Source organism: Acomys minous, assembly GCF_964271855.1.
Source record: "Acomys minous genome assembly, chromosome: 16".
Classification (NCBI taxonomy): Eukaryota; Metazoa; Chordata; class Mammalia; order Rodentia; family Muridae; genus Acomys; species Acomys minous.
In genome coordinates, this window is record NC_140498.1 from 33807338 (window position 1) to 33832280 (window position 24943).

The following is a 24943-nucleotide window of genomic DNA, read 5'->3' on the forward strand; positions in this document are numbered from 1 at the left end:
ATATTGTTTCGAGCCAGTGGTACTGGTACTAGCACTGGTACTGGTACTGGGGTTGGTGTTGTTTTAGATACGATCTCACTGTGTAGCCCAGGCTTGCCTATAACTAGAAATACAATTGCCACCGCTTGCAAATTACCAAGATTGCAAGTGTGCTCCAAAACTTTTGACTCCCCTGTGTATCAAATGCAAAACTGTCTCCAGCATCAGGGGATAGCCAGCAAGCACATAAGCAAATTAACTCCAGGGCAAACAGTTGCCCTCTGCATGTTCCAGTATGTCCCTTAATATTCCTGTTTACCCTATCCATTCATTATATATTGCTAAAAAAAAAAATCACCAAACCTGGAACCAAAGTAGGGTGAGAGACACGGTCTGTGAGTTTGCATTCAGTATATTCTCACTGACATGTTACTATGGCACAGCATAGTAGAGATTCTGGAGTGAGCAAGACAGAAACACTACTGCCCGGACACACATGAGAGTCCAGGGGAGTGCAGCTTAAAGTCAGGGTGCATCTCTGCACGAGCCTCCTCCCTTTCCCTAAACCAAGGAGAGCTACCTCAGCTTAACTCCACAGGCAGCGCATCTCCGTCTAGCTCCTGAGGTACAAGCAGGGATGTGGTTGGAGAAGCACTGCCTACATCTCTGAGAGCATGGTGGAATTAGGCTGGCAGCATGTACTCACAAGCCCTGCCTACATCCTATGAATGACTGTAACCCGGCTAGTGACGAACGTGTCTCTCAGTCTTAGCACTGAATGCTCTATTCCAGGATCAAGTAGCAGTTTCTTCAAAGTGCCAGAGAGTGAATCATTTAGGCTCGGCTGCCCGTGTGGCTTCGGTGACCATGACTCAGCTCTGTCTTCATGGCAAGAGTACAGCCACGGAGGACACATAAGCAAATGAGTGCCAATCACACTTAGTTACCAGTTCTCAAAACAGGTGGCAGACTGGATTTAGCTTATCCCCTACCCTGTACACGTATTTCATCCTCTGCTACAGTGTCCTGGTCAATACCATCAATCCCACTTGATAGGTGAATGGTGGGTGAATTTGATAGGCTCAAAAAGGGCTGGTAACTTGCCTAGATCCACATAACCAGCAGCTTGCAGGACAGCTCATTTACCTCCCGACCTCTTAGGCAAGGAGGGCGAAGGTGAATCTACCCTTCTTATCAGCCCTATTGACCCCTCTCCAGGTTCGACCTGATTGCCAATGGGGGTGCCGCTTTGACTCTGCACTTCGAGCGAGCCCCTTTCATGAGCCAGGAGCGCACAGTGTGGCTGCCGTGGAACAGTTTCTATGCCATGGACACCCTGGTAATGAAGACCGAGGAGAACTCCATCCCCAGCTGTGACCTCAGTGGCTTTGTCCGGCCTGATCCAATCATCATCTCCTCCCCTCTGTCCACCTTCTTCAGCGCTTCCCCAGCAGCGAACCCCATTGTGCCTGAGACCCAGGTAGGCACGAGTTCCAGAGCATGGGAAATGCTCTCCATACGTCCCCAAGCCAAACCCATCAGGCCAACTTTCTCCCGTCATCTCTGTTGATTAGCCGTTAGCCAGAAACTAATATCATAGGCGAGAAACCAAACGTAGAATTTATAGCCACTGCAGGTGACAGTTTGAGTCCCTCCTGGACATTTGGAATATTTGCAGATAGTTGCTCAAGACTTTGGCAGCCACGAGAGCTTTTAATAAAATAAAAACAACCTACATATGTGCAGCCCACCTACAAATTGCTTTTTGTTCCTGTTAGTCACAGAGATACATGATAAGAGGGGCTTTAATGATCTACATCAGTGTTAGGACAGAGGGCATATTACATTACTGCCTCCCTGTTGCTTTATACCGATTGTCAGTGAAAGTTGCAGGTTCATATAATTACAGCCTCTCGTGGCCTCCTTGCATGCAGCTAGCAATAAAGCCTGCTGTTCTTATTTACATCTTTTACGAACAGTGAGGAGCTTTTTTTTTTTTTTAGAGAAATGCTACAGTGACCAAGAATAATTATTAATCCAAAAATCATAACCTCAGTCCCTTCACTCCATGGCGTAGGATGGAGTTTGGGCTGGTTTTCTTTTCTTCTCTCAGCCGTGAGAAGGGGTTCATACACCCACAGAAGGTATGATGCTTCGGCGAGGGAGGCAGCTCACAGTCGTGCTGTGCTGGCTTGCAAACAGCTAACCTGCCAGGGTGTGTTTGATGTAGTAGATCTACCATGTGTTTCCCCTGCAGGTTCTTCATGAAGAAATTGAGCTCCCTGGTTCCAACGTGAAGCTCCGGTATCTTAGCTCTAGAACTGCAGGGTACAAGTCGCTGCTGAAGATCACCATGACCCAGTCCACGGTACCCTTGAACCTCATCAGGGTTCACTTGATGGTTGCTGTAGAGGGGCACCTCTTCCAGAAGTCATTCCAGGCTTCTCCCAACCTGGCCTACACATTCATCTGGGACAAGACGGATGCTTATGGCCAACGGGTTTATGGACTATCGGATGCTGTTGGTAGGTGTTAGTTTCAACCACTTTCAATTCATGGTCTTGGCTGTATCTCTATGTATTCCAAGCATTCTTCTAGTAAATAAAGACACAATGGTCAATAAGACAGACAAGATCTCTCTTGCGGGGATATTCCATGCCAGGGGAGGACCAAGATAAAAAAAAAAAAGACTGACCAGATCAGGAAACAGAAAGCTATGATAAGTGCTAGTAATAAAGAAAATAATAAATGGCACATACTGAGTGGAGGGGCAGCTATGGATAAACAGTCAGGGGGAGGTCCTCGGGAACTGGTGTCTAGTTGAAGACTTGAATGACCAACAGGAACCATGCGGGAATCAGAAAAAGGGTACTCCAGACACAGAAGAGTTGGGGAGAGACAATGGTTAGAATGAGGTGGTCAAAGTAGGCAAATAGCGAGAAGGTGGGGAGGGGTAGGTTCACGATCGAGAGGGCAAACTTACAAAGGGTCGTGAATATACCTCGAGAGTAAGAAAACAGAGCTTGAGGAGATCTGGGAACCCCGCCGCCTGTTTCCAGGTTTTGCTTTGGGGGCTGCTTACCCTCAGGGAAGACGGGCCTCAGGGCAAGGTCCTTTGGTTATGAGAGTTTGAGCTGTGCTATCTGCCTAGCTTCTTCCTACTTGTAGCTAACTTGTATTCTCTCCAGCCCCACACTTAACGATTCTCAAGGACCGTGTACAACACGGCCAAAGGAAGAGACCAGAAAACTCGGAAATGTTCACTGGGAATGGCAGTGTTTATCAGGCAGCCACTTTGTGCAGAGGGGCATTGTGACAAATCCTTCAGTAACCACTCGATGGCCCAAGTAGACCTTATCACAAACTTCATGGCACTGCTGAGGTTGAGGGGGGCGGGGATTAAATTTTCCGATGACAATACAACAAGCAGGTTACAGGTACCCAAGATAAGCCCCAGGAGTCAGCTTCATCAGTCAGTGATGTCAGTAACTAAAGCAAGAGAGTTAGTGAGGCCCCTCATGCATTTAATCCAAAAACACTTGCTAATAAAGAGTATTATCAGTTGAGCCTATCTTGAATCAATAGCCAATACCACAAAGTAGAACATAATAACCCACTCTGTGCTCTCACGCTCCCGCCATTCAGAGCACACTGATTTCTGTTTCTTCATACTCAAATCCATTCCACTGCATCATAGATTTTGCTAAAGTTCCAGAAATCCCATTGTTCTATCTGGAATACATCAACACGTGTGTCTAAAAACACTTTGAAACAAAGCCAACAATATAATTAATCCAAAACCACAGTTTTTTTGGAGTCACCAAAAAGCCCATCGCTGTTCATTATTTCTGTTGGTGGCCCAGCTGTGGTAGTATAACAGGTGTGCTCCCAACATTCAGGTGTCTGAGACAGGAGGATTGCTAGTTTGAGGCTAGCCTGAGCAACACTGGATAAGTCCCTGTCTCAAAAGAAAGATAAGGAAGGAAGGGAGGAAGAAAGGAAAAAGAAATATTTTCAGTGGTTTCCTTAAATCATAAAATATTAATACTTCAGTTGCTTGAAACAATATACAAATAATGATTGTTTTCTCTTAGATTTTATAAAAAAGAATTTTTATTTAATTAATTTATTCAGATTACAACTCTCAATTGTTATCCCATCACTTGTATCCTCCTGTTCCTCCCTCCCTCCCGCTTTCACCCTATTCCCCTCCTCTAAGACCAAGGGGGACCTCCTCCCCCGCTATATGGTCATAGGCTATCAAGTCTCATCTTGGTAGCCTGTGTATTCTTTCTTTGAGTGCCATCAGGCTTCCCCACCAAGGGAGGTGGTCAAATATGGGGCACTAGAGTTCATGTGATCTACCCAATGGACAGGACATTCTTCACAGTTATATGAAGAGCGAGACTGACTCTGACATGAACTCTGGTAAAAAGAATTTTTTAATCAGGGCCAACAAATGGGTCAGCAATAAAGGCACCCTGGTTAAAGCCCTGGAACTCACGGAGTAGAAGGAGACAGCCAGCTTGCTCCGGTAGTCTCTTGCTGTCTGTGGGCACACTGGAGCACAAAACCTGCACTCTCATACTCAAATATACAGACAAACCACAAATTCTTAAAAATACAAAATGAATTTTAATTAATATAGCTTTCTATGTCTCTCTTTAAGTCAATCTGACTTTCCCTCTCCCTCTCTCTCTCTCTCTCTCTCTCTCTCTCTCTCTCTCTCTCTGTCTCTCTCTCTCTCTGTCTCTCTCTCTCTCTCTGTCTCTGTCTCTCTCTCTCTCTTTCTTTCTCTCTCTCTCTCTCTTTCTTTCTCTCTCTCTCTCACCTTATAATTTAGTCATTGAATAAATTGGGTTGTGGGCTGGAAAGATGGCTCCACATTAAAACAGCTAGGCTCACACCTGAAAATATAAGAAATCGGGTTACTTGCTCATAGAATCTCTAGTTGGGTCTGCTGGTCGGTTGTGTGCTGGATGGCTGTGTAACCACTTGCAGATGGCTAGTTGGGTCTTGAGTCTTTCTCTGGCCCAGATTTGGTGTAGAGTTTCAGCAGTATAACCTGAAGGTACATTGTGCTGTTCTACCAAGAGGAGCCTGGTGGGGGTGGGGGTCTCTTAAGACTTTGGCGGACATGGTTGCTCAGTCTCTATATTTTTGAGGTCACCAGGGATTACCGAATGATATTTTAAGTCTGTCACGGAGTCTTCAACTATTAGCTGGAATACATTCATACAGAGGTGGCTTCTCATTAACTACTTGGCTATTTGAGCTCCAGTTCACACAAGAAAGAAAGGACAAATACGTGATTCCTTCACTTATTTACTGGTTTTCAGTATAATGAGATGGCTTATCTCCAAGGGTAGCAAATGAATGTTTTTCTTAAATACCACTACGAACCCATACACTGAAATTTATCTAGTATATTTCAACCCATTGAAGTCATTATGCTTGTTAATAGTCAGAAAGTCCAGTCTGTGGTCATTAGGGGTCTCTTCGAGCTGACCCCCAAATCCTATGACATGACCCTCGTAGATGGTGATTCCTTCTGTCTTTGTGGTCTAGTGTCTTTGGCCTTTGGTCTCGTCACATTCATTTCTTGTTCCCATATCATCGACAAGCCTAGATTTTTCTTTGTAGTGAGAAGCAGTGTATCATGACCACAAGATGGACATCTGCAATCTCTGACTACTAGGTTGGTCATGATTGGCAGTTTGAGAGGACAGGCTTTGAAGTGCATGGGCGATGCATATGTGTGGCTTTGTTTGTTGTTGAGATAAAAATGTAGCCTTCATTCATATCGACAGTTGTGTATCTCAGGATTTCTCAAAAGCTGCAGAGAATCCCCAAAGGTGACACACATAGTTAAGAGCTTAATGTACTAGGAACAGCTATATAACAGAGCCTCAGATTTCCAGAGCAGCCTTCCAATTAAAGATGTATGGCACCTGAGCATTCAATCTCCTGTCTCCCACCATCTTTCTCTGAGAAATGGAGACTTCGCTCTCCACATGCATACATGGGGAGATAAATGAAGAGCAAGGCTAGAACCAAAGGTTCCTGTACCTTTCTTTCCTCCTTCCCCCCTTCCATTTGTCCATGTGACAAATTCAAGATTTCAACAAGCGAGGTTTCAGGATCTGATGCTCGCTGACTCCCCCTGTAACTAGCAGGCTGCACTCTAGGAGTGCCAACCTCTCCTGGTACTTTCTAGAATCAGGCATTCATAATCACCCCCTTGATGTCCAAAAGGGATTGTTTACACAACCTCTATGGACACTACTCTCAGGTTGCTCATATGAGATGGCTTAGCATTTTGTACTTAACCTCCATACAGCCTCCCATAGCCTCTAAATCAACTCTGGATAAGTTTTATAATGTATATTGGGGTTTGGTTTTGATCTTGATTTGGGTTTGAGTTTGTGTTTATTGGGTTTGGGTTTTTGGTTTTTGGTTTTTGTTGCTGTTGTTGTTGGTTTTTGTTTTGTTTTGTTTTGTTTTGTTTTTGTGGTGTTTTGTTTTGTTTTTGAGACAGGGCATTTTCTCTGTGTATCCCTGGATTTCCTGAAACTCAGTCTGTAGACCAGGCTGGTCTCAAACTCAGAGATCCACTTGCCTCTGCCTCCTAAGTGGTGGGATTGATGGTGTGCACCACCACTGCCTGGCTTATCATGCATATTGTTTGGGGAATGGTAGCACAGAAAAATGCTTGTATATGTTCAGTCCAGATGCAACATATTTCCCTAAATATTTCAGTCTATATGATGGTGGTTGAATTCCTAGACACAGAACCTGCAGACCCTGCAGACCTGAAGGCCAGCAGGGCTAGGCACCTTTTCTTACACACTACTGCCTCCTGCCTCTCCTTATCAAAGAGCAACTAAGATACCAAAGGCCTTTCTACTAGTGAGTGATAAATGAGACATAGCAAGTGCATTCCAGAAGGCCAACAGAAACTGCCTCCCACATCTAAAGAGATTTGTGCAGTATTAGACTTTGAAGTGACTCTTCTCCTCCCTCAGAGTCTCTGGGGTCATTTTGAAAGTCAGGGGTTCATCAGGAGGATCTTCCCATGACCACTGGATGAAGTTTCAAAGTTGAATTCAACTCAAAATCTGGATTCCATGGGATAGAATCTTGTGGGGGCAAAGCTGATTGCCACCTCTTGAACTTTTGGGAGGGAGCATCACTGTTGATGCGATCCTCGTTCTTGCTAAGGAGCTCTGAAGTACTCACTCCCCTCTTTTCTCCCCCTTTGCCTTACAGTGTCTGTTGGGTTTGAGTATGAGACCTGCCCCAGTCTCATCCTGTGGGAGAAAAGGACAGCCCTGCTTCAAGGATTTGAGCTGGACCCTTCCAACCTTGGCGGCTGGTCCCTGGACAAGCATCATATCCTCAATGTGAAAAGCGGTATGTCAGGGACTAGGGAAGATGCTCAGTGAGCAGTGCTCACCTAATATGCATGGAGACCTGGATTCTGCCCCTGCCTAGCGCACACACACAAAAAAATTTACAAAAAGAGTGACTCGTTGGTTTGGCATCTCTAGCATTGACATTTAAGTAGTAGCCCTTTCCTTGGGCGTCTTTTTTTAAGTCAAATACGTGCCCTCCTCCAGATTCATAGATTTCCCCCATTTTTCTCTTTAAAACTCAATCTCAGTTTATCAGCCTTATTGTATCTCATCAGTTTGGGGGTTTGTTTTTGTTTCTGTTTTCTGTTATGTCTCCAGATAGCACTCTAACCACATCACAGCTTCGGGAGTGGACCTCCCATTGCTGTTCTCTCTGCATCATGAGGGAATGGGAAAAGCTCCCTTGAAAGAGAGGTTTACTGCTTTTTCTTCTCTCCCTATCACTTCCTACCCATCGAGTAGGTCAATCCAAATGTCCTCCCAACAGGGTGTGTGACTATTCCCCTCTGCCTCCCTCCCCCAGGAATACTACACAAGGGCACAGGGGAGAACCAGTTCCTCACCCAACAGCCTGCCATCATCACTAGCATCATGGGCAACGGTCGCCGCAGAAGCATCTCCTGCCCCAGCTGCAATGGCCTTGCCGAAGGCAACAAACTGTTGGCCCCAGTGGCCCTGGCTGTGGGTATTGATGGGAGCCTCTTTGTCGGTGACTTCAACTATATCCGGCGCATCTTTCCCTCTCGAAATGTGACCAGTATCTTGGAGTTACGGTAAATGGCCACACCAAGAAAACGTCTCTCTAGATTCCCTTGGCTTGTGGGTTTCTCTGGGTGAAGAATGGCTGAATTTGGGGTTCTCGGAAAAGGAAGTGTTTTGATTATCTATAAAAATACCATCCAAGTATTTGGTACAATTGTCAGCAACTCAACCTCAAACAAGGGTAACAGGTAGTCCCTAACTCAGAAAGGAGTCAAGTGTCTTTCATTTTTTTGAAGCTGAGTTGTGGTCTCAGATACATATCAGAGTGTGAGGACCACTGACACTCCTTTCCTCAATCTGAAGCTTTTGCCAAGCACCTTTGGGTGCTACCCCTCAGTGAATCCCCAGCATCTTTTTGTACTTACTAGTATGCAATGTAGCACAATGGTGCCTGGCCTAACTATGTCATTTCTTACCATCTGGAAGATTTCTCCTGGCCTTGGCTTGTTACTAAGTCTGAAGACTAGACTCCTCTGTGTTGGGGAAATAGAGACTCTTGAATGCTCTTAAAAATGCCTTTCCAAGGACAGTTGATTCCAGACCCTCAGCCAGAGGAGGAGGACGTATACAGAGAGGGAGAAAGATGTAAATGAGGGGGCGGGATTTCTCAACAAACATCTGGTGAGTGTAAACTATGTCGTCCCTCTGCTGTGTTTGTGATCCAGTAGGGAGCTTGCAATTGGACACTATGGGGAAATGAAAACTAATTTCAAATAGATATGAGTGCTTTAGGGAAAATCCAACAGAGCCAGACGTACTGACCATGGTGAACAGGGGCAATAAGAAAGCTACCAAACACGAAATAGGCAGAGAAACCTCTCCTACTGATGGCATTTGAGCTGGGCTATGAGTGATAATATTAGCCGTAGGACATCTGAGGGAAAGCATTCCAGGCACACACACACACACACAAAAAGTGAAGGAACCCATAGAAGTCTAGTGCAGCTGGGGGCTGGTGAGCTCAAAAGAGAGTCAGGAACCCAGAGAGGTAAGGAAGAGTCCAATGCTTTGGGTCGACAAGTGTCTGTTTGCATGTAGACAAGTGAAATTTGTATTTCGTTTGCAATAGGCAGCCACTAGAGGTTGCAGTAGAGGGCCGATGTCATTGATGTATGATCTGACTGCTGTTTTTTTTTTTTTTAAAGAGATGGCTCTAGTTAGTGTGTAGGAAATGGACTGTAGGATTTACAGGGGTGAATGCAAGAAAACTCGTGGGGAGGGCTGTGTCAGTGGTCCACGATTTGCGTCATGGTGAATTGGCAGAAGGGATGTGGAGATGTTCTGGTGGAGTTGTATCCTTCAGGTAAACCTGGCGGGTGATGGGCAAGGAATGAAGAGAAGAAGAGATGGGGAAAGAGAGGGCGAGGAAATGAGTTGAGGAAGGAGAGAGGGCCACACCCTAGGATTTGGGCCTGAGCCACCCTGTGATGGGTGGTGCTTTCGAAGTGCCCCTCAGCTACCACACGAAAGATGCAGAAGCCACAGGTCATGCTTGCACTGAGGGTCTATGTCCACTAAATGTGCATCAGTGTGAGCAAAAGACCGGACAAAACAAGGAGGGCATTTGGCTCAAGGTTTCAGAGCGCTTGGTCTGTCTTGGAAGGATGCGTGCAGCAGAGCAGTTCACACCATGGCAGACAGGAAGCCAGGCAGAGCCACAACACAAGGGGTCAGCGCAAGATAGCCTTCAAGCTCCTGCCCCAGGAGCCTGCTTCCTCCAGGCCACACCTTCCACAGCACCACCACCGCCCTGTAACCTGTTCTGTCTTTTTGGGTTTTTTTTTGTTTTGTTTTGTTTTGTTTTAAATCCATCAGTGGATTAAGCAGTTCATTAGGTCAGAGTCCTCATGACATAATCATCTCTGGAAACACCTTCATGACACACTGAGGGGTATGCTTCACTAATCTCTTAGGCACTTCTCAATCCAATCAAGTTGGCAATCAGTGTCCTCACAGCCCCTGCTGGGAAAGACATCAGTGACCTGGCCACCAACAGCTAGCACTAAATATTCTCAGGAGTCAAAACTCTGCCAGACACTATAAGGGGTAAAATTTTATATATATATATAATTAGTGTGGGTGGGGGAGACACAAACTGCAGTCCCCTCTCCAGATGATGTTCACTAAGTGTTAGTCTTAGGCACACGTGTACCTCTCTGAGGACAGGAGAGATGAAAAGTGAGCTCAAGAGATATCCCGCTGAGGGTAGAGGTGGGCACCTGGAGAAGAAAATGCACTTCAAGCTGAGCCGAAGAGCTAAAGAAACCATCACAGAAACAGAGCGCGAGGCTGTGAAGTGCACGAGACAGAAGTGTGTCTGCCGTGAGGTGAGGAGAGAGAGAAAGAGAGAGAGAGAGAGAGAGCAAGGAGACATGGTGAAGGGGCGGCTAACTCATATTCAGCAGCTTCTCCTCCAGACCTTTCCAGACCCTCCCCTCCTGCCTGAGATGGGTTTCTTATTGCTGTTGCTGTTGCAGTCCAGGAAAGGCATCCTCTTCTTGGGCATGCTATAGGCAGTGGAGAGGCGTGGAGGAGGGTGGTGGCAGTTGTTGCATTGTGCTTTCCATGACTGGAGGTCCATTTGTTACCTCCCACGTATGTCCTTCCTCCTCTGTCAGGATTCTTCCTGCTCAAAGCAAATCAGTACTGCCCTGGCATATTCCCATTCGTGCAGCTTGCTCAACTCAACATATCCACTCAATCTAGGCAGCCTCTTCCTATCTGCTTATTAGTTCTGCTCTTAAGGTCCCCTCTTCCTAGAAAAAAAATCACCTCCCCTCTCCTCTTAAAGTGTAGTGTTCTGGTTTTCCATTGGAGCTGACACTACTTGCTACCTTGTCTGGTTATACCCTGTGTGGCTCTTTTGGCTTGCGTGTGCGTACTTCTGGGCAAGCAGACACCTTGGTCATCTTTGGCCTGTTATGCCTAGAGCTGTGTCCAGCCAGTCCTAGGTGTTCAAGATGGGTACTTGAACTCAAGAAACGGTCCCTCCTGCTTGTTGGACTTGCCCTTTGATTCCACGTCTCTCAAACTGTAGAGAGCACAGTACCAACGGTAGAAGCTAATGGCCCTATCAAAGGAAAACATAGCAGGCCCATGTGGTGGTAGCACTGAGGGCAGCTAGCTTGAGGGCCATCATTCCCAATTTCTCTCAATAGCTGTGTGATATTCCCCCCACCACCCCGCTTTCTTTAAATGCCTTCCAACTTGCTCTTCTTTCATCAGACAAGAACCCCGAGCCGATTAGAAGTTAAGCTTTTACAAGAACACTGACTCGATTCTTCTTTTCTTCCCACCACATGCCTGAAAACAAAGGGCTGTCAATCCCCTTTCTTCAAAACAGTCACCCGCAGAGGGGGGGGAGGAAGGAGGGAGAGACCTGTCTTGCCTCTGTCTTTTCTCCATTGTGGCTTGGCAGCTGAGCGATTCCATTTTGGAGTCGGCACCCATCTCTCTCTTGCTCATCCACCCCAAGGCCCCACCTCCCAATCAGGATACTATTGAAGTGTTACCATGGTCCTCCCCAGGCTTTCCTCCACTTCTGCTTGTATAAAGCTTGCAGGCCAGAGGTCCCTGGGCTCCAGTAACTTCTAGTGCAGCAAAGAGTACAGTGGTTATCACCTGTGTGCTTTGATTTAGCACGTTTTCGACATCCTCTACCCTGAAAAAGCACTTTGAGGAGATGCTTTTCCCTCCTGTAATTATCACCCCTCTCCACCTGGTCCGTGGAAAACCCAAAATGCTCTGGAGCAGAATAAACTCATCAGCCACTGACATCTTAAGGTGAAATTTCCCTCAAAGAGAAATCCGTCGCTCCCAGATCTGAAAACATCTTAAGAACTAGACCCCACAGCATGGCAGCTAAGGCTGGGGCAGTATCCCTCTAATGCCTCTTGATATGCCCCCCTTGTAACAGACATAAGACTGCCATGCTTCCTCTACTGTTTGAAAGTCGTGTCCAGTTTCCAAACAAAGGTGATGCCATTTCCTGTGCTTTATTTTCCTGAGGGGCCTGTCCTCCATGCAGGCACCCTTCCTACGCTTGTATGGCAGAATTGCACTAGGGCAGATCTTCAGGGTGGGGAAGTGGCCGACTTAAATGTGTTAGTGCTGGAGGAGGCAGAGGTGCGGACAAAGTGGGAGCCTGGGGAGGAGAGCAGAGGCAACGGGTGCTGAAAGTGGGAATCTCCAGAGACAAGCTGGACCTGGGAGTTGAGGATTCGCCCACCGAGTATGAGGATGGATCGATGGACGGATGGGGTAACTGCAGCTAGAGAGGGTGACAGCTTCCTGACTGTCAGCCATGACGGTGACTGTCAGGAAAGGAACAAAGCCCCCAACCAAGAATAACACCAAGCATCCTGTCTCCCAACAGGTTTGACTAACCCTTGGCCCTGTTTTCCAAGCCCTCTGACCAAGGACAGATCTAGACTCATGGGGCTGAAAGCTAATGCAGCCTTAGGAGCTCCCTCGTAAAAAGAAGATAGGCACATTATGAGCTGGAAATGAAAGCTGGGTGCTGATGAGGAGTAGAAGTGGGCAGGCATGCTCACTGCACAAGACCAACAACCTGAGTTTCATCCCTCGGAGCCCACAGTGCAAGGATAGCATCAACTCCGAAAGTCGTGCTTTGGCCTCTACACAAACCATTCTGTGTCATGTGCATGCCTGCACTCACACACATCATATACACAGGCACGTGTCACACACATACATGCATAATAATAATGATGATGATAAATAAGGCTACATTTAATTAAAATGAAGAGAATTGCCTTCTGCACTGCCCTGATTTCATCTGGACTTAGAAGCTAAGGAAGCTCAGCTCTAGTTAGTTAGATGAGAGAATTTGGAAACCAGAACGATATTATATGAGAGAAAATTGCAAGTTTTTAAAAGCTGCAGCGAGAACGGGCATCACAAAGCACAAATGGCCTCATTATTTGTATTATCTGACCCCTTATTCAACTTCTGTGATACTCAATTTTTTTTTCCATAACCCCTTTGATTACCTTTGGATAGTTTTGTTGTTGTTTTTCATCTGTTCTGTCTTGGGATTTTTGTTGTTGTTTGGGAGTTTTTGAAACAGAGTCTCAAAGCTCAGGCTAGGCTTGAGCTTGCTGCTGTTTAGCCAAGGATGACCATGAGTGCCTTGTCCTTCTGTTTCTACCTCCCTAGTGCCACCACACTCAACTCTTTGATTATTTTTTATGTGACAGTTATTTTATGATTTTGTTATCTATAGAAAAGAACTAATATGCTAAGTCTTTCCTCTCATATAACCAATCAAAATTGGTTTCAGATTATTAATAAAGTAAAAATCTTGCTTTCGTGAGTACAACTGGTTGTTGATAACATGTAAGTTATAAGAAGCATAAAATCTAGAGAAACCTCTATCAAGTTTCCTTCGTAATATTTCTGGGCATTTCACATCTTCGTGTAATGCTCTTTGAACTGGTGCTCATTAATCATTTTGTCAGCAACGTACATATAACCATGAAGAATGAATTCTGCAGTGGCTCTCACATGCCCTACAAAGATGCTACATGAATCAACACAGTAGGGCGGGAGCGTTCCCAAAAGCCGTTCAGACGACAGAACGGCTTGCAGTAATTTAGCTAGATACTGAAGGTACTACAAACCACCTAAGCTCATTCCTCTAAAATTCAACTCAATGTATCCCAAATTAATCTCCTTGTGTTTAGAGCAGCAACAATAAAACTACATCCCGCCCAACTTCACTCTGCCTGAAAAGGAAAGAAAAATAAGACATAAAGTGTGCAGGAATGGAAAGGTTCACAGTGCTCCCAACTGTCTAGAGCCTGAACAGAACATAGGGGAATGAAGCAAGTCCGAGGCAAAGAGAAGTAACCTCGGCCCGTGCTCCCTGCACTCAAAGACTGATTTTTCCTGGCCCTTGCTCTCTCTGAAGTATCAGCGATGCAGAGATGTGTATGTCTCATCCTGTTCTCAAAGAAGTGGAAAAGACAGGCGCATACACATAAATCACAAGACAGGGTGATGACAGCTCCGGGAGATGGGCTGAGGAGGCTGGGAGAGAGGACTCTGAGACCCTGCGGTGTGAAAAGCTAATCCAGCTCAGCTTCTTACATTTGAGACACCGCTTACCCCGTCGAAGGGTGTGCCCGAAGGGTCCGTGTTGTTGAGGACGTTGCACACAAAAGTGTAAGCCTGTCCCTCAGAAGTAGGGCATCTGTCCTCGTACGCACAGACTGACTAACCGATGACGTTATGTTGGCTCGTTGCCTGCCCTGGACTGGAAGAAGAGTGACTTCAGCCCTTATCCAAAGCTCATATCCGTACGATCTGCCAAACTCTGCACCTTCCTACACCTCGGTCCCCCTCCCCTCCTGTCCTCTTCCCCGCCCGCCCCCCCCCAACACTGATATTATAGTAATCAACTTGAAGCAGCTGGTCTCAGAAAAGAAGTAGGTCAGAACTGCAGACCCAAATCCCATCCAGTCTTCTCACAAAATCTCGAGTTTAGAAAAAAAAAATGAAATTGATATTTCAATAATTAAGAGGCAAATGTGTCTACCACTGGTGGCAGATAGCATTTCACTTTCATTAAGCAATATAAAATAGACACGAGAATTCCCCGCTGCCGCCCTGACACACCAGGCTTTACAGACTGAATCTTAAATTGCACTATGTCAGTCAGAGCTCAGGAGTTATCAGCATCATTTAATTAACTTTTTTCTTTTTTTTTTTTTCTTTCTTTTTTTTTTGGCAAAAACTAACACGTTAGAATAAAATATAACAGTGTAATCTCTGTGCAAACCTCTCGCTAATGATACCCCCTGGCAGAGGTCTGAACTGTACCTCAGGAGCCAGAGCATCCAACTCTGTCCTGTCCTCAAGCCTTGTCTCTCAGCTGGGAGGAAACAAAATCCAGGCCTCCTTCTACCTGTCTCTAGAAAGCCTCCAGAATTGGGAGTGGGTTTCCTTACTTGAGCCACTTATACCTCTTCTTTAATGCTACATTCCAGCCAGTTTCCTGTAAAAATTGAAATGTCTTTCTGTTCAAAAAAGAAAAAAAAAGCAACAAACCTATTTATTTTTTTCTAACTCTCTTAAGTGGTGTGCTAACTGGAGTCTCTGGCTCCAATTATAAAAGGATAGTATTGCCTATGCGTTTTATGAACGGGCACAGTATTAGCAGCTATGAATATGGGTTGCTAGGATGCGCTGCTCATGAGAGTGAAACAGGGAAGGAGGCATGGAGCAGGGGTAGAAAGTGATATGGTGAGTCAGAAGAGGGCAAAGCCTTTTCCATGCTGCAATTGGTATGAGCTGGGGTTTCTCTTTTTTGGGTGGTCTTAATTAAACCCTTAGTACACCAATAGCAATCCGCAACACAAGTATAGCTATGCTCCTTCCACATCCAGGACAGACATTACAAATCAATCACAGAGTTCTTGACAGCTGAGCTTGAATTTGGAATCAGAAACTTTCTACCACCACACTAGTCAGCAGGTGCCATCCCCTGAGATGGCAACCCATCTGCCATCACTTCATCAGCCAGAAGTCCTGTCTCACCTGTTGCCACCTGTGTCCCATGACAGCCACCTTGCCTGTCAGAGAATCCAAGCATCCTTGTGCATATTTCCCAGTGGCCATGAGGAGTCTAAACTCAGGGATTCTTCCCAAGTAATTGAGCCAGGAACTGTCAGTTAGAAAGAAAAAAAGAAAAGAAAAGAAAAGAAAAAGATTGCCTTTGGGGGGTGGTCTTTTATACGAAAAACAAACAAAAGAAAAATGTTATGTTTGCGTTATCATCAATTCCTCAGCTAACTGTTTGTTCTTTTTTCCTTCTGTTTTCTTTCTATAAAGAAATAAAGAGTTTAAACATAGGTAAGATGAAGAACTCTTTCCCATATAATTTGCTATGGTTCGTTTGTTCCTTGTGTTCGCTTTCTTGTTTTGTGCTTCTTGTGTAATGTTGTATATTTTTATGTACCAAATACAGTAACTTTTTTATGTGCTAATTGTGTGTTGTGGGTATGATAAGCTTTTGCAATTATGAAATGCAGTCAAAAAGCAACCAAATAAGCTGACAGTAATTAGAATTTCTGGGAGATTTGAGAGCACGATAATGAACCCTCAGTGAACCTCTGTCCTGGCTGCTCAGTGTGGTCCATAATTGGGCTAAACAGTTGAGGCAAACTTCAGGCTTTTGTAAATGCTGGACTGGGTTCACAAAAGCTTTAATGAACTGGAAATGGGTCAAAAACTCATTTTCAACTCATTAATGATTTTCCCCTAGATATGTGGTCATTTAAACAGCACACACACACACACACACACACACACACACACACACACACACACAAGACACAAGTTAATTGCCAATCTGCTGATCAGAATGAATGCAACAGTTAGATACTTTGGAAATTATTATAAAGTTAAATCACCCTTGAGTAGTGTGAAAGATGTGGATCAAGTACCTTTTGTCAAAGGGGCTCTGTCACCCTGCTACTTCAAGGTTTTTAGAAATCATATTGGTAGAATTCAGGTGTCAAATGCCCAACATATATGTGTGCGCATGCACATGAGCACTGCAGTGAAATGGACACAGCGTGGGTTTTCTAATAGAAAAGATGCTTTTACCTTTTGGAGGGAAGGAGAAGGACCCTTGATGAGCGTGGTCTCCGCCCCCATGCAACACAAACCATGAAACCCTTTGTGACAATGGGTTGGAATTGAACGAGAAATAGAATCAAATTACCTGGTATCATTATGCTCAAAGGCTCGGCCATTTTTAGGAAAGGAAAAAAAAATTCTCTTCCTTTGTAATCTTGAAACTCCTCAAAATTGGCTGGTTATAGATACCCCGATGCAGCCAAATATTTTTTTCAAAGAATAGAAATGTTCCCGCCAAGAACCCCTCTTCCTTGAAAGCCACAGACCAGCCATTGTTTGCTTCTCAACACAGCCACCAATATGGAGCATGGCTTCCCATTGTCCCTGAACTGCTCTCTGAGAATCAGAGGGTGGGCTACTGCCCGAAGAAAGGTCTTCCAAAGCCACGGCTAACCCCACCTGTCAGCTCCTGTGCCAGAGATTTGGAAAAGCCTCCTCAGATCAGGTTCCCTAGAAAGTCCAGAATTAATTATCTTGCTCGTACATAGGCACAGATGTGCAGCGCCTTGAACTTCCTGAGGATCATGCCAGTTACTGTTCATTTAGCAAGAGGGTGCAGCATCTAATTAAAAAATGGCATGGATTTTTTTCCCTTTCTGCCCTAATTTGTTTTTGCATATATGGATATTCTCTAATGACTTGGCCAAAAAAGTGGGGAGGGCAGAAAAACAAAGGGAGAGGGAAGGGAAGGGAAAGAACCCAAAGAAGGCCACTCTTTTCAAAAGACCTTGACTTCCAGTTCAATTATCAGTCTTAATAGCAACCCAAAGAGAAGCAGGAATTAAAGATGGCCTCAACGCACAAATAGTTCCTAAAAATAGCTTCCTAACTTTTTTTTTTCAAAGTCAGGCAAGAACCCAAATGATAGTGTTTTAATTAGTAATTTACCAGCTAATGTCCACAGGACAAATACACCTGACACCAGACTGCCATCATGTTCACTTTCCCCCTCACCTCTTCCAACCCCACCCCCACCCCCGTCCTCCCATCATTCCAGATCATAATTGAAAAATTATGTGGGGGGGAGCACTCATCCTGGTCCCAGCCACCATGAGAAGCAGACACTACAAAGAGGAGAGCTATAGGCTTCTGAGCCAGAAGGACCATTAGTAAAAGATATTTGATTTTTGTCATTTCCCATGTAAGAGAACTGACGCCCACTGCTGCCAAAAGACTTGCCTGAGATCCCCAGCTGAGTCTGAGTCAGACATTTCCTGTGTCTTAATCTGGGGCTAGGTCCCTGAGTCTTGTTCGAGTCTGGCCGGTCTCCAGGAGGACACTGAAAAGCATGGCAGAGGAAATATGCAGACCCCAGGGCCCCCATAGACCCCTAGGGGATCTACATCAACACACACAAGGGCTTAATATGCAGGGAGGCTCAGGACTCCCACTGTGACCTTAGTTGTTAACCCAGCACTTGAAAATTACATCTCCTCTGTTGGTAATTCAGATGCCGGACGCTGGTTTGGCCAGGATCAAGGGCAATTGTTGGCTATGATGGCAAGAGAGGTACAACTTGCACTAAATGCCACTTCCATTTGCATAGGCGCTAGGAAAAAGTATCAGCTCTAAGGCCAAGGATTGGGCATGCATGGCTCTGGGGAGCCAATCATCATAAGCCTAGAAAACTCCAGGTTGCTCCAATGTTCATGACCTTGGAGGTCTTGTGGAGGTTTAGTGAATAAGAGAACTTTGTCACAGGGGGGATTGGGTTCCTAGACCCTATGAGACAATTCACTAAGCCCATGGCTGGCACTGAGAGAATGACTGTCCTTTAGTGGTCACTAAAACAGGACTGGAATGGAGTCTTTTGTGCCAGCTAAATGAAACAACATCCCGTTGGTTTGATGGGAATCCTCAACCCCCAAAATAGCATGAGAAGTTTAACCCTTTAATCAGAAGTATCTCAGAGCCATGGTGTGTTGAAATATTTCTCAGGGCATCACTAATTCACTAAAATGGAAAGACACTGGAGAGGTAAGGGTGTCGCTAGGATTTTTGTCACCTCCAACCCAAGACGCCAGCTGCATAATCCTTTCTTCTTCTTCTTTTCTCTTTGTGCTTCTCCTAAAGCAACAGCCCAGGACACAAGTACTACTTGGCTGTGGACCCTGTGACTGGCTCCCTCTATGTCTCTGACACCAACAGTCGCAGAATCTACCGCGTCAAGTCTCTGAGTGGAGCCAAAGACCTGGCTGGGAATTCAGAAATTGTGGCAGGGACTGGCGAACAGTGTCTACCCTTTGATGAAGCCCGCTGTGGGGATGGAGGGAAGGCTGTGGACGCAACCCTGATGAGCCCGAGAGGTAAAGGCCACAGAAGGGGAGACTTCTGTACGCTACAAGGAGCCTGCTGCAGGCTGAATAAATCCATATCATCTAAAAACCATTTTCCCCTAAGATTAATTATCATTGTGGTTTCTGGGTATAATCCCAGCTTATTTATTAGAATGAACTTTACCACCCATGTATACCACTTAGAGAAACATGATAGCCTGCCCCTGGAGATTGTTGACACTAGGAGACAGTGTTAGCGTCACCTGTCAGAGCGTCAGCTATAGGGGCCAGAGACACAGCAGAGCCTATGGGGCTTACATCATGCCAGACTAATGTTAGACAGTAGTGGATCAAAAAAAAAAAAATAGCAGTTAAAGATTGAGGGGTGAAGCCATATGATGGTGGCACATGCCTTTAATCCCAGCACTCGGTAAGAAGAAGCAGGCAGATCCTTGTGAGTTCGAGGCCAGCCTGGTCTAGAGATCAAGTTCAAGGACAGCTAGAGCTGTTACACAGAGAAACCCTGTCTCAAAAAAAAAAACAACCGAACTGAAGGGTGAATACTCAGTGAGGTAAAGCTTTTTCCTCTCAGCCAAAAGAATGCCATGTACCTCTATGTCAGTGGTCCTCAGCCTTCCTAATGCTGCAACCCTTTAATACAAGTCCTCATGTTATGGTGACCCCCAACCATAAAATTATTTTTGTTCCTACTTCAGAGCTGTAATCTTGCTACCGTTATGACTCTTAATGTAAACATCTGGTTTTCTAGTGGTTTTAGGAGACTCCTGGGAACCACCCCAAACAGGTTTTGGCCCATAAATTGAGAACCACTCCTCTAGATGGGAACAGGTCCATGTCCTTCCTGAAGTTAATCCACTTGGTCCAGCCAATCTCCTGGCCAAGGGACTCTCCTTCAGGAAGGTGGGTTCACCACAAGCCACACTAAAGGGGGCAGAAAGAATAATTAGCCCTTTGATAAGGCAGTGTACTTTCCTGTCCCAGAATTCCCAGCCCCTGGTGCACTTACTACAAACCACCATGAGGTTCTATTTGCATCTGCCCTCCTTCTCAAGCCCTGACTCAGAAAGATGTAACTCTCCCTTTCTCTTGTCCTCTGCCTTTTTCTTCCAGAAGCTGGCCAGAGCCTAAGTGACTTTAGGCTTTGTCACTTTGTCTTTAAAGCTCCCTCCCTGCCAAGCACCTGCTTACCTTGCATGTGGCTCGCCTCCATGCCTGCTTAATAGCATGGCTTGCTCCGGTTCTTCCCCGTCTTCCTCTTCCAGGCAACTGCTGAGATTTAAAGCTTACCTGCCTTGGGTATTTTGTCCTTTTAAATTATAATTAAATTGTTCTTGAGCTTCAGAGATCAGAGACAGACAGACAAGGGGCTGGATAGATGTCTCACTTAGTATAGTGTTTGTGACACACACCTGTGTTCAGGTCCCCAGCACTTACACAAAAACAAGAAAAGAAAATATCAGGTGCAGTGGTACATACCTCTAATCCCTACTCTGAGAGGCAGAGGCAGGGGGATATCCTTGGTTACAACAAATCAGCAGTTTCCAGGTTCACTGAGAGCCCCTATCTCAAAAAATAAAGCAGAGAACATCCCGACATCAACCTCTGGCCTCCACATGCATGCACACACATACAAATATATATGTACACACACACACACACACACACACACACACACTTAAATAAATAATATAATAGCATGAGCATTATTTCCATGACTCCTGTCCTGAGGAGTTCTTGGAATTGATGAGCGTCTATTTGAAAGGACTAGAGATGCTTGGGGTTAAGGAGCAATCATATCAGGGCCTAATTCTTGTTAGCATTTTTAGCTACTGTGCAAGCAGCCTGCAGCATGGATTAAGGATGCCAAGCCTTGTACTTGGGCACTGAAATGAAAAACGCAAGAGAAATAGAAGCTGCAGCCTGTGTCTTATCAGTCCTGCTGCGACAGGGAAATGCTAGGGCTCTGTGTCCCCTGGGGGCACTGGAGTGCTGATTGGAGTCAAGGCTTAATTGGGAATTCTTCCTGGAGGAGACTGTTTTGAATTGGGAGTTTGTGGCTGAAAGCATCATTGTTTCTCAGCCTCATTGTCACAATTAGTCGTGAAGGGTGTTTGAGTAGTATACTAGCAATCATTTTTTTTTTTAGAGCAATGAACTTTGGTAATAACTCATTTTCCAGAGAGAGCAGAGTCAGGGCTGTTTCCACAGTCACTAGCAGCCCCGGGTCCTCTGCAGATCGAGGTGATGTCATTGGTTGAAGCGAATACAGCAGCCACCCTGGGAATCGTGCGCAGCACAGCACAGTGTCCTTGGGAAATGTTTGCTTTTAAAGGACTGAGATCTAGTCTTCTGAGGATGCTTACCCATCCCAGTAAGGTCCCTCATCCAAGCACATCATACCCAGAATAGGGCATCCCCCATCTCCTCCACAAACCATCCTCCGGTCAAAAACACACACCCCCACGCTTTCCTCTCCAGGTATCGCGGTGGACAAGAACGGGCTTATGTACTTCGTTGATGCTACCATGATCCGGAAGGTCGACCAAAATGGAATCATCTCCACCCTGCTGGGATCCAATGACCTCACAGCTGTCCGGCCCCTGAGCTGTGACTCTAGCATGGATGTGGCTCAGGTGGGGGACTCTTTACTTCTCATCCTTAATCAAATCCCAGGTCTTGGCCGCGTTCCACACACGTTACGACGTGAGTTGGGAACGTGAGCCATGAACACTGATCTCCAGTTAGTTTGGAGAGGAATCAAGGTAAACTGGGCATCAAGATGAAAAATGCAGGATGGAAATGAAGGGGGAGGGGAGAAAGAGAGAGGAGAGAAGTAATAAAGAGGAGATGCTTAAACTTGGGATAGAGGGAAGGAGAGAGAGAACAAGAAGAGAGAGGGCCATTCTGCTCTGAGAGGCAAGGCTGGTGACACACTCTCGCAGTGGCAGATTATAGGGTAGGGCAGCTGTATAATTATCTCTTGTCTCCATCATTCTCAAAGATTGGAGACTGTGTGGTTTTGGTGTTACACGTCAATCAGAGCTTCGCTGTAAATCTGGGATGATTGCACCTTCACTATATAAACCTCCACTTTGTGTAGTCGTTCCTAGAGCAAAGCCTTCCTCAATCACCCTCCAAAGGGCATGTTTCATCAGGTCTTTTACAGTGGCGGAGACCACAGGCTCCTCAAACGTGTGGTGTTTGTTCGAAGAAGCCAGGCCTGTAGTACGTTCACCCTGCCTGTGAGAGTCTTCTCAACCCTTGGCCAACCTCGTAAATTTTAGCTCAAATTCCCCCAACAAACTGGCAAGTTGCTACTGAGATGTTGAATTCAAATTCCACAGAGGAGGCATGTATTTGACTTGGCTCTGTTCATTTCTTTCTTTCTCTCTTTCTTTTTTTTCAAACACTCAAGTTGTAGTTTGTTAGCCAGCCTGTTCTTTGTCTGTTCTCGGGCTAGGGCCACCTTCCAAACCACATGGTGGCTTTTTTCTGCAATTTGGACAAATGTGTCCTCTCTAAATGAACAGAGCCGTCTCTGACCCGTGGCTCACGGAGCTGAGTGTGGGCTGAATTGCATTGGCCCCTTATGCATTTATCTACCTGTGCAACCGCATGTGATGGCTGCAGCCCCAGCTAGTCAGTTGAAGCGGAGAAATGGTGCTGTGGCTAGAGCTGGCAGGATCGAGGCAGGACAGATGAAATCAAAGGAAGAGTTGGTCACGTGCCTCCCTCTTCTGTATCATAAACAGCCAGCTCAGGCAAATGGTTCAGTGATGAGCTTTCCTAGTACAGCTTGCTACTTAAAGGCTAAGTTGGTGCTGGAGAGATGCCTCAGCAGTTAAGGGAACTCGTTCCTCTTGCAGACAACTTGGTTTCGAGTCCCGCCACTCCCACAATGGCTTACAACCATTCATAACTCCAGTTCCAGGGGAGCCAGTGCATGCCCTCACCCTCTTCTGATCAGGCACGCATGTGGTGCCAAGCTACATGCAGGGGGAAGCATTAACATATATAAAATGAAATATTTTAATAGCTGCTTTTTCTCTGAGATGCATAAAATCGCAATGTTAGAGGCTGTTCTTGAAATGCCATGTCATGTACAGGTTCGTCTGGAGTGGCCAACAGACCTTGCCGTCAATCCCATGGACAATTCCCTGTACGTCCTGGAGAATAATGTCATCCTTCGAATCACAGAGAATCACCAGGTCAGCATCATCGCAGGGAGGCCAATGCACTGCCAGGTCCCCGGCATTGACTACTCGCTCAGTAAGCTCGCCATCCACTCCGCTCTGGAGTCAGCCAGCGCCATCGCCATTTCTCACACTGGGGTGCTCTACATCACTGAGACAGATGAGAAAAAGATCAACCGCCTACGCCAGGTCACCACCAATGGGGAGATCTGCCTCTTAGCCGGGGCAGCCTCAGACTGCGACTGCAAAAATGATGTCAACTGCATCTGCTATTCGGGAGATGATGCTTACGCCACCGATGCCATCTTGAACTCCCCGTCGTCCTTAGCTGTGGCTCCCGATGGCACCATCTACATCGCAGACCTTGGGAATATCCGGATTAGGGCGGTCAGCAAAAATAAACCTGTTCTTAATGCGTTCAACCAGTATGAGGCTGCGTCTCCGGGAGAGCAGGAATTGTACGTGTTCAATGCCGATGGTATCCATCAGTACACCGTGAGCTTGGTGACGGGGGAGTACTTGTACAATTTCACCTACAGTGCGGACAATGATGTCACTGAGTTGATTGACAACAATGGAAATTCCCTGAAGATCCGTCGGGACAGCAGTGGCATGCCCCGCCACCTGCTCATGCCAGATAATCAGATCATCACCCTTACCGTGGGCACCAATGGCGGCCTCAAAGCCGTGTCCACGCAGAACCTGGAGCTGGGCCTCATGACCTACGATGGGAACACTGGACTCCTAGCCACCAAGAGTGACGAAACTGGATGGACAACTTTCTATGAGTAAGTAGGCTTTTGATCAATCCCTGTAGAGCCCACCTCCTGCCTTGGCTGGCCTCCAGATGGACGATTCGCGTGGCTTTTAAAATTGCCTAGTCACGTCTTCCTAACTTTAATGACTTCTTATAGCTGCAGGATATTCGTGTCCCTTCTCCTGTCTCCTAAATGATGTGCTCTATCAGGCCTCTGATATCGAGCATCCTCCCTGCCAGCATTGGGAATTCCTGTTGTCTGCCTGACGTTCAAACTTCAGGATATTGGACACGCACAGCACCTGGGCGATAAAGTGCTGATTAACCCCACTGATTATTCATGTTTGCCATGGGTGCGGAAATTAGAAACTAACAGGCAGGGTCCCAGCGGGGCCCCTGTGATTTAACAATAGGTCCAGCAACACACTTGATTGCACAGACAGGTAGATAACTCTGAATTTCCTCCTTAGCAGAAGCAGATCAATACAGATAAAGTGCTAGGTATATTAAAAGATGTGAGGACTGGTCATATTTCCCCTAACAATTATCTCATACTTAATAGTTCTACCGTTTGTTTTGGGGAGGGGGGAGGGGGGAAAGCTGTTTTCCCTAGCTCCTGAAGCAGCTTGGGTCAAGCGAGCCTGCTGCCGCAGGTATTAACCTAAGAGCTGCTGGTTGGAGGAATCTGCTAAGCCTGAGTCCCCAGTGACCTGCTGGAGACTGAACGAAATTTACCAGCCTCTGGGCTCTCTCCACAGCAGTGAGCAAAAGTTATGCATTAGGAAGGCTGGCTTGCTTTCAGTCTTAGTGTTGCTGCTAGCTGAGAATGTAGTAAGTTATGGAGGGGATACCACAGAGAGATGGGGGCGGGAGGGA

The 24943-nt window shown here is 46.0% G+C and overlaps 1 protein-coding gene across 21 annotated transcripts in view; it reads left to right on the top strand.

Moving 5' to 3' along the window:
- Positions 1 to 24943, top strand: part of TENM2 (teneurin transmembrane protein 2) — a 1331021-nt gene that overhangs the window by 1267066 nt on the left and 39012 nt on the right. For 16 of the 21 annotated variants that reach the window (XM_084761228.1, XM_084761214.1, XM_084761232.1 and 13 more), the window contains 8 exons: positions 1198 to 1459; positions 2237 to 2504; positions 7249 to 7392; positions 7918 to 8167; positions 16011 to 16031; positions 18894 to 19126; positions 21596 to 21750; positions 23224 to 24098. In XM_084761228.1, coding sequence (XP_084617354.1) covers positions 1198 to 1459; positions 2237 to 2504; positions 7249 to 7392; positions 7918 to 8167; positions 16011 to 16031; positions 18894 to 19126; positions 21596 to 21750; positions 23224 to 24098 — 2208 coding nt within the window. The remainder of the gene's footprint in view (positions 1 to 1197; positions 1460 to 2236; positions 2505 to 7248; positions 7393 to 7917; positions 8168 to 16010; positions 16032 to 18893; positions 19127 to 21595; positions 21751 to 23223; positions 24099 to 24943) is intronic. The other 5 variants (XM_084761231.1, XM_084761233.1, XM_084761215.1 and 2 more) reach the window with 2 other exon arrangements.